The following is a 15,636-nucleotide window of genomic DNA, read 5'->3' on the forward strand; positions in this document are numbered from 1 at the left end:
TCAGTAATTTTCCTAAGTACCCAGAGGGAGGCAATAGATGCTCTGTAGCAACAATTCTCTAGTCTTTCTGGAGGAAAAAACCCAACTAGTCGGTCATTTAGCATAGCACATTCTTTTTATCCTGAGATAATCAAGTACTCAAGCAGTGTATTGCTTGTGTAAGGATTTCTGAAATGTGCTGTTTCTTTTTGTATTGCAACACGGGCATGGATGTGATTGAATCCTAGATAGGCTAATGTAATGATATCATCTTGTAAGAATTTTAAAAGAACTTGAAAAGAGGAAGAGCTGAGTGTGAAATGGCACTGATACAGAATTTACAGAAACTTTGTAGTTATTATTCAGGTATACGGTTTCTTTCCCTTCTCTGAGTCCAGTACTGGCCTGTATGTAATAGTATATTCAAATACAGAAATATGAACACCTTGGTTAGGTAATATTTCAGTTAGTTGTTCTTCAAGAACAGCACAGTGTTACATCTTCTGAAAAGCTAATACAGAAGTTCACTGCCTGAAGCAGCTAACTGGTTTGAAGGAAAATGTGTGCATGTAGGTACTGTTTGCCTGTTTATGTACTATTTGCCCTGGAACAACCTTGGAAAATATGTCAGGTTCATATTCCAGTCATCTTTAATGTACCACTTTTCTCTCTCCAGTACCAACCTGGTTTTGTATGATTGTTATAATTCACAACAATAGGCACACCTATAGTTACCAGTAGGGTATACAAATGTATACCTGTGTATACCCTACTGTAGGCTGAAGCCTTGATATCTGGGAGGTAGCAGGAATTTCCATGACAGTAGGTACTGCAGAGGCTTTTACTCACTATTTGTCTCCACACTCCAGTGTTCATCATCAGTGGAGAATCCTCAGGTGCAACATTCCTGAAGCTGGGAATAGTCTGGTGTGAACTGAGTCTTGAGATGGAGCAGAAGACTACAGATGCATGGAAGTCTGATAGAATTGGGGATGGGCTCATGTCCTCATTCGTGCAGGTTTAGTGCCTTCGTATTTCTTCTGGATACTTGATTCTTTTTATGCTGTTTAGCTACTACTTTCTCTTTTTGGTCTTGGAAATAGCTTCAAAGATAATGTCTGTAATACTTGAGTGGGCAGAATAGTAATACCTTGTAGTCAGATTTTTTGCAACATGTTTAGCATTATCATATGCAAACATATTTAAAGTTTTTTCCTTTGAAATCTCATGGGAGAGGTTGATATGAGTCAAGACTATAAAAAAGGTATTTTTTAATCTTGTTTCTTCTGACCTGTTTGCTTTTCAGTGTTTACAGTAAAGACTTCATGGACCTTCGTGGACCACTTACGGTCCCTATGTAAGACCCAAGCATAATGTTACATTATGTTTAATTCCTCAGAGCAGTGCAGAAACACACGTGGCCTTGATACCAAAGCAAAATACCTCTGAATAAGTCTGAAACTTTAATCACTCATCAGGCCATAGGAAATCTTACTAGGGCCTTAAGCACACAATAACATCTGAGGAGGTTAAAGGGGGGTTTTACAAGTATCCATTTTCTTTTATTTTGCACCTTTCTTTCTCCTGAAGCTTGAGCATATAGTGTTGATTTACTGTATAGCTTATTGCCACGTTGTTTCAGAAACCTTGTTTTATGAACTCAACTCTAGACAGAAGAACAGGGTGTTTCATTGTGAACCTCTTAGGTTTGAGTCTGATACGAATCAGTGGAATTATAGGTGCCATTTTTGCATTGTCATTTGGGAATCCAGAAATTTGACATGACTTTCTTCTTGAGATGTGTTATAGTCTGGATGCAAAATTATGGAACTGAACCTTTTTGTGTTAGGTGTAATACAGGCATTGGGGGGTGGGGTGGGGGGGGGTGGAGGAGTTTACAACCCAAATGGTAGCAACCCAATTGTTTTCTTTTGCTTTCTTTTGCTTTCAAGTGTATGAAGTAACTGTTTTTCCTACTATATGCCATGGATTATACTCCAAGGATGATGAGCTGTATAATGATGTTCAGTCTAAAATGTTAGGTAACTTTTACTCTAGTTTTGTGCAGTATCCTACATATTTAACTTTCCACCTTTACTGGTATCTGTATTTGCATATAAATATATATGAATGACACTTCAAAAAGTTAATGTTTGCTAACTAATTCACAATTCATGCACTTTTGACTTCAAGCCAAGAAAGAAATTAATGCAGCTGAAATACCATGGTGTTGTGTAATTCAGCAAATGCTAGCTTTTTTTGTAGCAGTCATCTCTGTCTACTCAGAATGATTGTTGCTTTTTCAAGATATGTAGGCTTTTTTAAACCCTACCACAGTTAATGTCTTCGGCCTTAAAATAAGTAGAGGTCTCTTTTGGACTCTGTCCAGTTTGTGCCTTGTCAATATAGATATTCAGGTCTAGTAATAGGTAGTATTACAGAAGAGGACTTTGCTACATATGGAGGAAGGATGATGTCTTCTCTCATGGTGCTTTACCTCAATTTCACACATGCTACGTATTGTATAGTATTTCTTGTTACAAGTCAAGGATTCTTTGCTCTTCCCTCAGTGTCTATAGGATTCTCATTTGTGGTGATTTTTCCATTTTTTTTCCCAGAAATATTTTGAAGAATAGGAACTGAAATACTAGACGTTAGTAATTACTCATCTAATTTGCTACATTTTCTTTGGAAGCAAAGTGAATGTTTCAGAGGGTCAAAGCAAGAATGTCAATGATGGAATGAAGTGTCCCCTTGCTTAAAGTTTCATCCTAATGTCTCTTACACAGGATAAAATAATAAATGTTTTATAAATAATGAAACTTCATCCAGCTGGACGTAGCTTTAAAAATCTTAATTGCATAAATATTAAATCTATATTTTCATTTGTCTGAAACCAATTGGTATCTAGCAGGACTGAGTTTGAGGCTGTTGTGCTGTGTTCCATTGAGGTTTACCATTATATAATTCATTGTGCCCTCTTATTGGAGGTGTTTTATTTCCATTCTCTTTCTCAGCTTCATGTGCTTTTGTCATTGCATGCTGTTAACATGGATTTTTCTTTGTATGTGAAGAAATACTTTGAAGCCACTTAATCTTTCAAATTCCTTTTTCAGAAAGTGATTAGATCTAAATGCAGTATTTTATTTCAGTATTACATCACATGTACAGTCTATTACTTTACATTTTTTGACTGCTTTTAAACATAAAGCACTTCTGCATTGAACAGCATATTATGACTATGGTTTTTTGCAATTTTCTAGAGTAATAGCTCTAGTTTTGTGTAAATGCATGTGTACTTAATAAGTTTCTTCCAACACTTAATAACAATACATTAACCATTTATTCAGCTTTTAAGTTTCTCTGAAATTTCTCAGGCTGCTGTTTCATTAACAACTTGGCCTGCAGTAGCATCCTGTCCCTAGAAGCAGGAGACTTGCTTTGCTTTTTCCTTTTTCCCCTTTGCAGCTCCTGGCTATTTGGTCCTGCTGCCTTCCTTTTGCCAGTTCTGGCTTTCCCTGGAGCCCTGCGTCAGCTGGGTCACCTAGCTAATCCAGATGAGAGCTCTCTGGTGTTGCTGAGTTGAACTGACTGCTCTGAGCTTCAGCTTCGCATTTCATCAGACCCTCCGTAAGCCATGGAAGACCTGAATAAGCACAGTGTTGAGGAAGTGTAGATGGGAGCAGGAGCTTCCCAGCTTGCAGAACTGCAGCCTCCATCAGCAGGGTGTGGCAGAGTGAATAACTTTTCAGTATGCTCTATTGACTGCTTCTAGGTAGCTGACTATAGATATCTAGCTATGTAGATTAATAACAAAGTAAAGTGTGTGATTGCCCTGGCTTGAAACTATGGGTAGAAATGCCTTTTTGACTTGCGTGTTTTATCTTTACAATGGAAGTGAAGGAAAAAAAATCTACTCTCTTGCTTCTAAAAGTATGCTTGAAGGGAAATGGATCCTTTCCTTGTCTGTAGAAGCATGTATCCTTAGCTCTTGCTGTTACTTGTGCTGTTCTCGCTTATGTGCAGGCTGAGAGAAGCTTAGGTGTACTTAGCTTCTGTTTGTGCTGGGGAAGAGAGGGAAAGTGTAGGAAATTGTTCAGTTGTCTAAATTAAAAAGATTCACAGCAATCTCTTTTTGGCAGTGTTTTCTGTTTGGGAGCCTTTGGAGGAAAGATTCTGTTTTATTGTGTGTATTTTTTACAAAACATACATATAACTTTAACATGTGATTGACCAGTGAATTTATTGAGGTGGTACTGAGGGCTTCCTGTACTTGCCTTGTTTTGGAATGGTGTGTCTCCTGTAGTGGTTGAAACTGCAGAAGTGTTCAGACACTTCTTAGGCTGGTGCTTTTGATCTCGCTCAGCCAAAGAAGAGTAGAGACCTCAGAATACATCTTCTCTGTAACCGTTACTACTGACTGAGCAATGTGAGCTCTTATTGTCTTCCGAATAAGTAAATTGGGGAGTCACTGGAAAATAATATATTGAGAAATATCAAGTCAACAGCTCAGTGCTAACTTTTTCTCTGTCACAGGTTTTTTTTGGGCATTTTTACATTTTCAGAGTACCTCACCACAACTCCCAGGCCTCCTGCACTTTTGCCTGTTGCAGGCTGGAACACCCTGCTGCTCCCCTTGCACTGCAGTTCCTGACCCAGAAGTCTGACAGTTCAGATGTGTTTCAGAGAGTATGACCAGAAGCATGCAGTGAGAAAACTTATTCAAAGTATTATTTAATTTGTAGTTACAATAAAAAAAATTGGAAAGGGGGGCAAAAACCCCAGACTTTAAAATGTTTGGTCTGTAAGCACAGTTGCTCTGCCTGAGGCTCACCTTTTCCATAATAATGAATTACTTAGGTCTGAGATCTCCAGGTGTCCGTAGAAAATGCATAAGGGCATGTCTCTTATCTACACTCTTGTGTTTGTTTGGTGTGTTTTTTTTTCTTTTTTTTTTTTCTTCTTCTTTAAAGTGGACTCCCTCTTATAGCACTGTCTTGTAAAATAGTTCAGGCTGGAAGGGACCTTTGGAGGTTTTCTGGTTCCAGCCCTTAAAGGTGGGCCAGCCACCTCTAAGTAGGCAACTTTTAAGCTACATTAAGCTTCCCAAGATTATTTCGGTCTTCATGGCTGGCCCAGTGTACAACACATCTCCAAAGAGGCTAAAGGCAACATGGGACTCCTTATGTTCTGTGAAGTCTTGAAAAGGATCTCTTCATGACCTTTTTTCCTGTGTTGTAATGCCTGTTTTGGGGGAAATTTTCACTTTGAGGTTTGGTTTTTCTCCCCCCATCCCAGTCATCTGTTTAGTATAAGTTTATTCATATGCACAATATTACAATAGCTGAGTCAGCATATAATATTAAATTATTGGAAGATATTCCTCAGTCTGTCGTATCGTAACCTTCATTGGAGGCCTTATCAGCTTTGTTCGTGCTACTTCAGCATGGCCAATCAAGCTTATTGATGTACTGTAGTCAGTATAGGCATTTCCTCCCCTGAAGAACACAGACTTGTTTCTGACAAGTGGTTAGAACATATTCAAATGAGAAGAATCCTTGGATGACTTGACAAAGGAGAGGGTAGAGGTCCTCATGGCCGTTACCCTCTTCACGACAATTTTGCATGGTGGTTCATCTGGGAGATGAAATATAAAGTATTCCAAGTAGATTCTTCTGTGAAGTCTTTTACAAAATAAGCCTTTACTTCTCTTATTTGTAATAAAGAGATTAGCAATTATCTCTTTCCATCACTTACTGTTTGTAGTTGAGTTGAACTCAGAATTACAAATAAATAACTGTAAAAGACAGGTTATTTGTCATACAAGAAATGAACTTAGAAGTATGCCCTCGTGGTCATACTGCTTTCTCTTTGTAGCTCTTGGTTTAGGAAAGACCTTAGTGGCTGGTTTTCCTTAAAGGGGATTTGTGCAATCAGTGGTTTCTTTATCGTTCAGATATCAAACATAATGTGTATAATACTAAGCTTTACTGTGCATTGAGAAAGACATCATCTGGGTTGCCAGTCCAACTGCTTGCTATCAGAGATATTCCAAGGTATCCAGTGTTTGAAGCTGCACAGCTCCCTGTTTGTGCTTACAGCTGCTGAAACCCTGAAACTGCATGCCTGGGAAGCAGTGGTAGGACGCTTGAACTCCACAAGTTCCTGTTCTTTTCAAAGTGTGTCCTACCAAGTTGTGGTATCAGTGTTGATCCATGATTTTGCATTGCTTCACAGAGGGTTTCTTCATGTGTAATTCATGCGCTCCAGTTGTGTGCACATACCTCTCCCCCCTCAGACCTCTTTCTGTTTAGATTTTGAGACATTTCCTATCCCATAACACGTTTTCCTTATTCATCACAATACTTTCCCTAAGGTAACTAGCAAAATCCTGTGTGACTTGTAGCATCTCCCAAGGTGTTACTGTATATGAAAGCAGAGAATAATTTAGTTGTTTCTGAAAAAAGATACTTAACGAAGAAAAGGGGGGGGGCCTGGGAAGGGGGAACTTTCATACTCTCTGCATGATATAGGCAATATTTCCTGAGACAGGAGATACTAACCTCAAAGAATTTAAAATAAAACATTGATTTTATTATTTTTCTGAAAGGGGAATAGGGGAAGCAAAAAATGGTAGAATAGTCAGTCTTTTTATCCTATGCGCAGATGAAACTGATTAAAACCTAAAAACTCGCCTCAGTCCACCCGGTTTATTAATTGAAGAATTTCCTCTTTCCCAGAATGGGAAGTACACATTAAAACCGAGCCTTGCCCCTGAGTAGCAATGATACTTGAGAACGGTGTTTCTACAATCCTATTTTCTCCTCTACTTTAGAGGAAATCCTAACATGGTAAAAAGCATATTTAAAAAAAAAAAGTATGTTTAAGGAAGTCCTCTTTCATTTCCTTGTAAAGCATGAAATCAAATTATAGCCCATGGCCCACAATTATTTCATTTTTACATTTCAAAGTCCATTTTATTCTTCCTTTCGGTGCCTGTGAACAGGAGTTGTACTTTTTATGCAATGTCAGCTAAAAAGATTACCACAAACAGGACAGGACACAGTAGCTTGAAGAAGCCACGAGTCAGAGTATGTGCTTGTGTTCCATGCTTGTGCGGCACACAAAGCCTCTCACTCATTCACACAGGGACTGGACCCCTCTTCCCTCCACTAGCCCAGGTTTTATAGTTTGGAGCCAAGTCAGTGCTATACTGATGGATTATGGGGAATCTAATGCAATACTAAATTTATGTTTACCAATGTAGTAGTAGTGGTAAATGCTCTGATGTTCTTAATCTACTTGTGTTGAAGAGAAAAACAGTTGAGATTCTGCCTATTAATGGAAGATGTCTTTTGGTTCTCCTTTTAAGTAATGCTAAAACTGCTAGCTAGTTTAGCGCTTGGAGTTTATAACCTGATGGTTCTGAAAGTAAGCGTAGTGCACATTTGTAATAAAATAGTAACAAGCTTTTAGAACTGATAAAGTAATATGAGAGGCTAAAATGTTTTGGTGCCTTTTTTTTTTTCCTAGTCCTAATAATGTCCTCTTTAACTTACTGTAAACATTGCAGTTTGCTGTATGGCTTCATTTACCTGCAGCTCAATCTGGGAGTTTGGGTATGTAATTTACAAGCATGCAACATGTTGCACAAACAGAAGGGGTTTTGAGTTCACATGCATGCAGGACTGCAGCAACTTCTGCGGTCGAGGTTGAAGGAGGTTTGTTATTTAAGATGTAATGATTTGTTCCAAAAAACCATGGCAATTATAGTGTTTTACAGCTTTTAAAAATGCAGCCTCTAGGTTGGGTACTCACATGGTGTTTCCCTGTGAATGCTGGTATAACAGATCTGGTTTTACTAATTGTATACTTTTGCATAAGGATGTGAGACAGTAGCATGTAAACATTGCAGAGTTTGGACTTAAGTGTCTACTTTAGCTTCAGTGAGCAAAATTGTGTGCTTTATTTATATAAGCTGTGTGGAAATCAAAGGGGTATGTGACACTACTTAACGTGCTTATGAGGAGTGAATCTAATGCAGGGAATGAAGGTCTGCAGCCTTGTTCCCTAAAATTCTGGGTGGGTCTTCCTTACTAGTTCAGTAAACGTTTGAAGTTATAATATACTAAATAACATAAATGCAGAGAATGCAATGAATTTTCTCCTGAAAATTAAAAGTTCATCATTACATACTGTTTTTTAAATGCATACTATTTTTCTGGGTCATCTGTTGTTTCTGGTGTCCTCAGACAGCTCTCTCAGGATCAAGAGTGAGAGCTGGCTGCGAATGATATGCTGCAAGTGGTATCATTTTGCTCCTCCCTTGGAGAAATGGAGCCGATAGCCAGTTTAGGAAAACTGAGTTTCTGCCTTCTGTACTTTTGAAACTTGTCATAATCTATGACAACTCTGATTCAACTAGTCCAATGAGTAGAGAGTAATAAGTTACTTCCCTGATAACTGTTCATAATCAGATACTCTCCAAAATTCAGATGCAAGAACAGGTTGGGTGTGATTGTTCAAAGCGGGGGTTAGACTTTTTCTCTCTCTTCTCTGTGAAGGTATTTTTGTTAATACCTACGAGTTCTGTGTTCCCTGTTGCTTTTGTGGTACAAACAAGTCCTGCTGGTGCTTGTTGCAGTCTTTTCTCTGTGGTGCTGCTCATCTTGTGTTTTTCCTGTGTCTGGCTGTCATCCAGATTCTCTCTGTTCATGTGTTATCTTCCTTGTTTGTTTTTCTTCACTCAGACTATCTACTTTACTTTGGTTTTGTGCTGTGGTTTAGCTGCTTATCTTGCAATATGATTCCCATCTTTCCCCACCCCCTTGTTTTCTGATGACAACTAGTTTTTCATTTGCTTTTTACAGGGCTACATCTGAGCTGTATGTCATCACATGAAGCATACTTTGATAGTTCATCTTTCATTTCCAAGCAAAGCGAGAAATCACACTTTAGGAGGATCTTTATCTTTCTGAATGTACTTGAACACCTTATTCATAGATGAAAAAGCAAATGAAAGGTTACACCCCTGTTTTTTCTGTAGGGGTAAGAATTTGAATACCTTAATTTAACTTTATCATCGATTCTATATGACCTGCTTCAATGCAGATAAAATATTTTTCTTGATTGCTGTGCTGCTTTTTATGCAGACCTGTCCTTTGCACATGTCTCTACTTCATTCAGATTAATTTCAAGCTGTTTGGCTGCTTTGAGAGCTTGAGGAGCACTCATCTTTTCCATATCACTCTTAACTGTGTAGGACCGTATCCTGTCTCCTTTTTTTTGAGTGAAAGCAAGGTGTTTCAGTTCCTTTTTGTTCCATTTCCCACAGGAGCCCATGGCAGGTGTTCTGTGGCCAGATAACACAGGTCTATTGAGTGATATTGTCACCTTTTTTGTTCTTTTTGTTGTTGTTGGAGCCTGCTTGGTATGGTCATAATAATTTTTATGCCTCAAAAGTTTTTTTCCAAGTGAGATTACATGCACGAGAATACTGTCACGTAATTCATCCTCACTTCACCTTCCCCAGTTAAATCTTGTTCTGTGGTAAAAAAATTCTTCAGCAGCATTTCTTCAGGAACATTCAATGTGGTAGTGAGTTGATTAATAGTCTGAAAACATTGTCTAACTTCGTACTTGCAATTTAAATAATGCTAAGGCTTCTGTTACTATTTACATGCTGTGAGGGAAAAGCATGCTGAATGAGGTGTTCCATGTTCTTTGGAGGGGTTTATGGTTTTGTCACCCTGTTACAAGTGACCGGCCAACTTTCCTGATTAGAAATGTCACATTTGTGAATCCCTGTGCACTTGATTTTATTTTCCTATATTATTTCATTATAGTATTTAATGAACTGTTATGTATTAGTAAGGGCAACTAAGGAAATGGGTTGTAAAATGTAAAACTGGCTAGAAGATTGAGGGATTGGGGAGAAGGTGAATTGTCAAAGCTGGCTTATTAAACAGTGCAGAGGAAAGTTGAGGAACTAAATTTTTTTTTTTTTGGCCTTGTTGCTCAAAGGTCCTGTAAACTTGAGCATTTGTGTCTTGATATGCATGAGTAGACATGTACAAAACATCCTCAGGCCTCAGGGAGAATAAAGTTGAAGTATTTGTTAGTGCTGTCCTGATCTTTTCCTTGGTTCCATGACTGTTGAAGGGCAACAGCTTCCCACCCTGCTTGGGTGCCAGCTCTCCCCCCTGCCATGATTTCTGTTCCATCTTGAAATATCTCTTACGAACTGTGGCCAGTTAGCACGTTACAGATTTGGAGGAGGCACGATAGTTGTGCTGAGGCACATATTTGCGAACTTGAGTATGCTGCTGTTTCCTTGACTGTAATATATTTTCATCTGGAGTATTGTGATACATTTTTCTGGGCTTTCTGGAGTCTGTCCTTTGTTAATTTTCTCTTTGCTGTGAAATGCCCTGTGGTAGACATTCTTGACCTTCTAGCAACTGGGCTGATGATTTTTATGGCTCTTTTAGAGTGTTGCTAATAGATGCTTAAATACAGCAATCATAAGTATTTGTTTTATAACAAATGTATTCAAAGCAGTTCATTTAGTGTTTCAAGATAGTGGCCCTTGTACTGAAACTGTGTATGGCAGTTTTAGTGCAGATTTTGTCTCCTGTTGGAAGGAAGAGATGCCACACCATACATAATGCATCTTGCCAGCCACCCTTTCAAGGCCAGATTCGGATCTGGTTACTTTGGCTTAATTCTGGAGCATAAAGATTGCTGTGCTCTAGTAATCATAACAGTTAGCTAAAACTTAAGCTGCAGTATTGTTACTTTACTAGATGCATTTTTTTAATGGTATTAGTAATCAATTTGACTTGATGGTTTGGTTTCAGTTATTAATTCCCATTCATTTTAAGGGTGTCACCTGTGTACTAAGAATTACTGTCTGGTATAGTTTGATACAAAATACGGGTGTTGTATTAACTTGAAAAAAAACCCCGCTGTATGTACTCAAAAAGTGCATGCATTCTGATTGTTCAGTGTTTTGTCCCACTTGAACTATCTTCGTGCTGTTCATTCCCCTTGCTTCCTGTAGTTTAGGTCTGCGCTTCTGTACGGTGTATAAGGTCTCAGCCTTTTGTACAGCCTTAATGATAGTTGTGTTATAACTTAAGCAAGTTCTAAACTAATACAATCCTTGAAACAATAAAAATGACAAATACTTCTGAAGCTATAAGGTCTGTCTTCAATTTGTCGTGGAGAGATATTTGAAATGACTGGTGAAAATTCTGCAGGAGCTTTGGAAATGTCATAATTATCCAACTAGTGCTCTGAAGGGTTTAGCATTCATAATTACAAGATGAAAGCTTTCGTAGGTTGAAAATATTCATTTGCAACCATAATTTTTTTCCTTGTTGTAGCTCCCACCCACTCATTCACTCATGCACTTCAGCCTCAGAATGATTTCCTACCCTGAGTTCATGGGAATTATGAACAAGGGTAGCTGTTGTTACAGCCATTGTAAAAGCTTAGGGGAAAAAAAAAAAAGTAGGGGGAAGGCTGGAGAGGGCAAAAGAACAAGGAACAGTTGTATTGCTACATCTTATTCTTCTGATCAAAAGCTTAAGGCAAATATTAAAAGTACTGAAATTCAGAATGCTGTAATTTTGCATGATTTCTAGCTTCTATCTTTCAAAATGTGTTTTTTGATGTATGACTTTCTGGTAGTTCAGCTTTAGCTTCTGTTTTAGTTTTTATATTTAAACTTTCTCAGCATTAAGGTATGTTGTGCTTGCATTTTACTTAAGATCCAATGGTAGCATATAATAGCTTCAGTTCCTGAAGTGTTATTTTCAAACACGGCCATGCATTCGATGCTTGCTTTGACTTGTGTTTTGTTCATATTTCTGGGCTTTTTTACATATACTGACAGCTTTTATGGAAACTATTTGAGAAAATTATCCTTAATCTTTTTATGCTGCTGCAATACTGACTGTGAATTCTCCTCCAGGTGCCCAGATCATTGATTTGATGATGCTTGTAATAGACGTGACAAAAGGGATGCAGACGCAGTCAGCAGAGTGCTTGGTAATTGGGCAAATTGCCTGCCAGAAGATGGTGGTAGTTCTGAACAAAATAGATCTCCTTCCAGAGGGGAAGAGACAAAGTGCCATTGAGAAGATGACTAAGAAAATGCAGAAGACCTTGGAAAATACTAAGTAAGTTAACAGTACTATTAACAGCTAATTTATAATAAAATGCTTAACAAAAATATTTCACCCATGTTTTATTTCCAGCATGCTTCTGAGCACACTGAGATGTCCAAAAAAGATAGAGTGGAAAGATTATCAGAAACTTAAATTCAGTCATAAATTTGCACCTGCAAGTTTCATGTGTAGAGAAACATTTTCCTATAAGGAAGCTTTTCCGTTTAAAGGGCTGCTTGGAGGTCAGATTGGATAAAATAAAGTCAGACTGTCCAAGTGAAGAAATGTGTTTTTTTGGGGGCGTGGGGTTGTGGGGCCTTTTTTCAGGGGTGGGGTGGTTTTTTGGCTGTGGTTTTTTGTTTATTTGTATTTTTTTGTTGGGTGGTGTGTTTTTCTGGTGTGTGTGTGTTTTGGGGTTTGTTTGGTTTGGTTTTTGTGTGGTGGTGTGGGGTTTTTTTGTTGGTTGGTTGGTTTTGGGTTTTTTTTGTCAGGACTTGCAAATCATTTTCACTCCAGAGGAAAAAGTGTTAGGGATTTCCCTTAACTGAGGGTGAAAAATGTAATTGCCCTATCTAGGGAGTGCAGAATTATATAAATGTAATATGGCTCTGGCTGGGATGATGTTTGTTAGTTCTGTCTAGGGGAATTGAGGTACATAATGAGTGAAGAACAGTGAGATTCATGAGTGGAGATGTGGCTGTTAATGAAGTTGGAAGATATGCTACAGACAGAGTTTGTGGTTGCACAAACTGAAGCACAGCTTTCTTTGCTCAGGGTCATAAGGGAACATTGACTCTCATGTTTATAACTGTGAGGTGCCATTTTGAGTTAAAGAATCAAAGGAATAGGGCTCAACATACACAGGATAGTATTTTACCAGTACCAAAAAAAGCTCGATTGGATATGGTGGTTCCTGCTTAGCTTATTTGTGATGGTAGGGCAATGTCCTCTTTCAACAATGCAACTGCCACAGTAGTGACTACGAAGATCTCTGTGTCTTTCCAGCTCCTATGTTGTTTTTGGTCCATTAATTTTGCTGGGAGTGGTACAGAGGTCACAAAGAAAGTGGAATTCTCTCTTGTGAATGTAGACAGAATTCTCCAACTTAGAATTCTATCTGTGGCAGCTGTTGATTTAAGGGCAAATATAGGTTGCTGTCCCTCATTTTAGGAGATAGAGACAGGAGACACCTGCAATTACTCAAAGCTTTGAATCAATGTTTTTTGATTTCAGTAGATGCAGGTCTTTTTTTGTCTGCAGATCTTGTAGTCTGCCTGCAGACTTGGGTAGACATCATGTACCATCTTGCATTTGGCTCCTGTTTGGAAGGTTATGACTGTACATCTAGGATTAATAATTGCTTTAATGAAGGTTGAAAACAGTTCTAGTCTCCAGGTAAAATGGCTTGGATGCAAAGGCACTGCAGTAAGACTGGGTAGCAGACCCTTGCCTCTGAAATAAACTGAACTCTTACTTTTGACTGCGACAGAGTTAGATCAGTAGCTAATATTATACAGGATTGAAGACTTCATAATGAAGTCCAGTAGCACACATGCTAGAAATTCAAGAAAAAATTGTCAGTTATTCACTATGGAGGAAGAGCAGATAAATCAGAATTTGAGGGAGTTTCCTTGCCTTCGTTGTCAGATGAGCCTGGAACTACTTTACATTGACACATGTAGATCTGTGGTCTAATGGTGGGAGTTTTTCTGTCTTTCAGGTTCTGTGGGTGTCCTATTGTTGCTGTTGCAGCAAAACCTGGTGGACCGGAAGCCCCAGAGTCTGAGAATCCACTAGGTGTTTCTGAATTGATTGAGGTACTTGCTGAAGAACATCATAATACAAAACGTGCTCGAACTTTTGAGTCTTCTGGAGTACACTGTATTAGTATCTAATGCTGAGGAGCTCTTGCATTAATGTCAGTTTTGAGGAACCTGATTCTTTAGGCATTCATTCCAGTGAATGGAGAAGTTGAGGTTGCGTGCCCTGAAAGTGGATCTCCTTTTTCAACTACTAGGCTTCAATGCCTTTTGAATAGCTATGTCTTAGGACATAGCTATCACGTGTGTGGTAAAACTGGTTTTTAAAGTTGTAAAGAATTATGAAGCATAATGAATAAAAATAGCTTTAAAATTCTGCCAAATCCTTGGTAGGTGTTGCTTTATAATTGTACCATGGTTAAAAAAAGAGTAAAGTTGTGAAGTTGGGCACTCAGGAGTTACATGTTGAGAATTGTCTCCTTCCTTCATGTGTGTATTATGAGCTAATGTATAAGTGCATGATTCTTTATTCTAAACAACCCGTACCTCATTCCTTGCACAGGATAGACAGGGCTCAACTAGGAAGCAGCAGGTAGTCCATATTTTTTTTTAATTCTCATTATACTGTGTGGCCTCATTACTCCATTCAAACACTGCTCTGCATTCAGAATGATTAATTTCCTCCTGGACTTTTCTTTGGCACACATCACTGTGGTCTTGAGTACTTGGCAAACAGTTAATTTACTTAGAAAAGATCTATAGGAAGTTTAGAGGTGACTTCAGTCCATATTTAGGTTGGGAAGAACAGGCACAAAGGAGTGAAGTCCTCCAAGTTTACTAATTTTGGTTGCCAAATTTAAGGAAACTAGGAGCTTTTTTGGGATGTGTTTGTGTTCAGGTCATAGTATCCACCAGTTTTGATTGCAATTGTGAGTGTTTAGCACTTCTCTTAAAGCTTTGAGGTTTCTGTTTGGACAGTGTGAGGCACATAGTCAGTGATTACCAGTGGAAAGTTTCACTTTTAAGAGAATGACAGTACATGGGAGTTCTGGCATAAGCAAGTGCAGAATCTATTCTCTAGAGGAGCACCGCCTGCCTTCATGATGAAATCATCTTTCTCAGTGATACTCTGCCTTGCTTACTGGGTGCCTTGCACATCTGCAAAAGATAAAAAGCATGGCCTGGATTTACCCTGTGCCCTGAATAAGGCAGGGCCTGGAAAAAACTGTATGATTGTATAACTAACATTATATCAGACCCATATAAACAAGAGAAGACTTCAAGCAAACTGATGTTTGTTTCACAGGTACCCTTAGTTCTAACAGTGTGGGTTTGCCTTTTTTTGTGGGGGTGGGGGAAGAGAGGAAAGGTTCTCAGGTTTTCAAAAATACTAAGTTATATGATAAGTTATATGGTATGAAGCTTATATACTGTGAAGGGTGGGACACTTCAAACAGCTCTCAGCTAATTTTAGCTTGTAGTAGACATGTCACCCTTTCTGTAAATAAGCATTAGGGAAAAGTAGCATCTTTGCCCTGGAGGGGTGCCCTTGTTATTTGCAAACAGCAGAAAATGGTCCTAAAACAAAGGCATAATTCTTTGCAGACTTGTCAAGGTTTGATTTGGATGCCAGGTTCAAAATACTTGTAAACTGCTGAAATTAGGGTGCAGCACCAGTCATCAAAAACCTAGGTATGTCTGGCTCAGGGCAGCCTGGCTTGTAC

At 38.6% G+C, this 15,636-nt stretch overlaps 1 protein-coding gene across 2 annotated transcripts in view; it reads left to right on the forward strand.

Annotated features, from left to right (window-relative positions):
• EEFSEC (eukaryotic elongation factor, selenocysteine-tRNA specific) overlaps positions 1-15,636 on the forward strand; it is a 129,015-nt gene that overhangs the window by 22,342 nt on the left and 91,037 nt on the right. For both annotated transcript variants that reach the window (XM_064453771.1, XM_064453772.1), the window contains exons 2-3: positions 11,957-12,164; positions 13,873-13,969. In XM_064453771.1, coding sequence (XP_064309841.1) covers positions 11,957-12,164; positions 13,873-13,969 — 305 coding nt within the window. The remainder of the gene's footprint in view (positions 1-11,956; positions 12,165-13,872; positions 13,970-15,636) is intronic.

Source organism: Phalacrocorax carbo, chromosome 6, assembly GCF_963921805.1.
Source record: "Phalacrocorax carbo chromosome 6, bPhaCar2.1, whole genome shotgun sequence".
Lineage (NCBI taxonomy): Eukaryota > Metazoa > Chordata > Aves > Suliformes > Phalacrocoracidae > Phalacrocorax > Phalacrocorax carbo.